This window comes from Drosophila willistoni, assembly GCF_018902025.1.
Source record: "Drosophila willistoni isolate 14030-0811.24 chromosome XR unlocalized genomic scaffold, UCI_dwil_1.1 Seg143, whole genome shotgun sequence".
Lineage (NCBI taxonomy): Eukaryota > Metazoa > Arthropoda > Insecta > Diptera > Drosophilidae > Drosophila > Drosophila willistoni.
This window is the reverse complement of record NW_025814056.1, coordinates 5,913,584-5,915,198: the sequence shown is the minus strand read 5'-3', so window position 1 is coordinate 5,915,198 and position 1,615 is coordinate 5,913,584. Positions and strand designations below refer to the sequence as shown.

Below are 1,615 nucleotides of genomic sequence, written 5' to 3'. Positions count from 1 at the left end.
TAAATATAAATTTTTAGATTTTTCAAAATTTTTAAACTGGAATGTGCTTAATGCTACAGTTTTAAGTGTTGATTTCATGTGCAGTTGTTTAAATTACACTTTGCTCCATAATAATTTTGATTAGCTTGGCAAATAACAAAATTCTAAAATAGTGATTTCTCTTTCTCACGTGCTTTCTTCTTCCTTGAATGTGCACAATAATGGTGTTTACGTTAATTCTATATATAATGGGTAATTGTCAAGAGCTAACGGTACCCATCAATATGGTGGAAATTTACGTTTTTTTTCGTGCGAATATCGACATATTTAAAAAATTTAAAAACAAAACAAATTAAAAGTTATACACACACAATACAATATATATAGTATATTTCAAAGTAAAAAATACTTAAAATGCCGTATCGACATGACGGAAATGCCCATACATATTTCTATTTTAATAAATAGATGAAAACAAATACATGCATATATGGAAAAAATAAAGAGAAGCTAATAAAAAAGCTAAATAAAATTGATAAAAGCTATAATTCCCACAAATCTCTAGATTCACATTTTTTCACGCATTGATGTTTAAAATAAAGTCAAATCTGACTTTAAAAAAAGCTAAAATGGCAGCACTGCTCAATAAGCACTATAAGAACGTGTTGGGAAATGACAAAATTTTCACTTGGCTTCCGTTCTTACCGCAACAACGTTGTTTTGCAAAAGTTAAAGGAAATTAATTACAATATGGTGGAAGTAAGTTAATATTCTTATAAATATATGTATATGTATATATTTGGTTAACAAAACGTTCAATTACAACAATTTCGTTTAGATTGAGGAAAATGAAGCTTTCAATCTCCCTGAAGATATCCCGACACTGATGATGGCATTAAAAGAGATGTTAAAAGTCTTGGATGAAAAGGAATTAATGATGAAGAAATTAATGAGCGATTTGAACATATGTTTTCTGGAATTGAGTAAACACATTGAGTGTTTAGTACAGTTCATGGAGGAATTGAAATCTATGAATTTCGTCCAAGAGGCGCATGATTATGGCATTTAAACCAATTGTCTTGTATTAAATACATGAATTAAACACTAAAGGTAAAGTGACTATATTAATTCTCTGTGTGTGCGGGTGTGGGTGTGTGCGAAGAAAGCTGGCTCGATTGCGCATTGGACAAATTGAGGTTATACCCGATGACCATGTTCTAGAAAATTTGCTTTGGCGCAAATTGAGGTTATACACGATCACGAGCTATTCCTCACTTGCTGGGTCACTTCACCCTCATTTCCCATCATATTATTAAGAAATTATTATTTTATCTAACTTTTCCTTTTTGTTTTGATGTGTATCAGTGTAGAGAGCTCCCTTAAGGATGGAAAAGGGCATACATTTTCTGTCATCTTCACCTCGTTTTGGTTTTTCTTTTCCAAGTTGAAAGTTATTTTTTCGAAAATTATGCACGACAAACAAAAAAGAAAAAGCAACGAAAAGGAATATTTGTTCAAAGTCCTTGGGGATATTATGCTGTTCAGTGAGATGCCAAAACTGATTTTCAAAATGCAGGCAAAAAAAAAAAAAGGGTTGTCAAGGAACTACTAACCTAACCCGCTGTCGCATCAGCTC

General features: G+C 31.6%; 1 protein-coding gene across 1 annotated transcript; it reads left to right on the top strand.

Annotated features, from left to right (window-relative positions):
• The first annotated feature begins 647 nt into the window (after nucleotides 1–647).
• LOC124460657 lies at nucleotides 648–1,088 on the top strand. The gene is made up of 2 exons (XM_047011929.1): nucleotides 648–738; nucleotides 818–1,088. Exons 1-2 carry the CDS (start codon nucleotides 652–654, stop codon nucleotides 1,046–1,048), a joined length of 318 nt encoding a protein of 105 aa, XP_046867885.1. The 5' UTR covers nucleotides 648–651; the 3' UTR covers nucleotides 1,049–1,088.
• The last annotated feature ends 527 nt before the right edge of the window (nucleotides 1,089–1,615 follow it).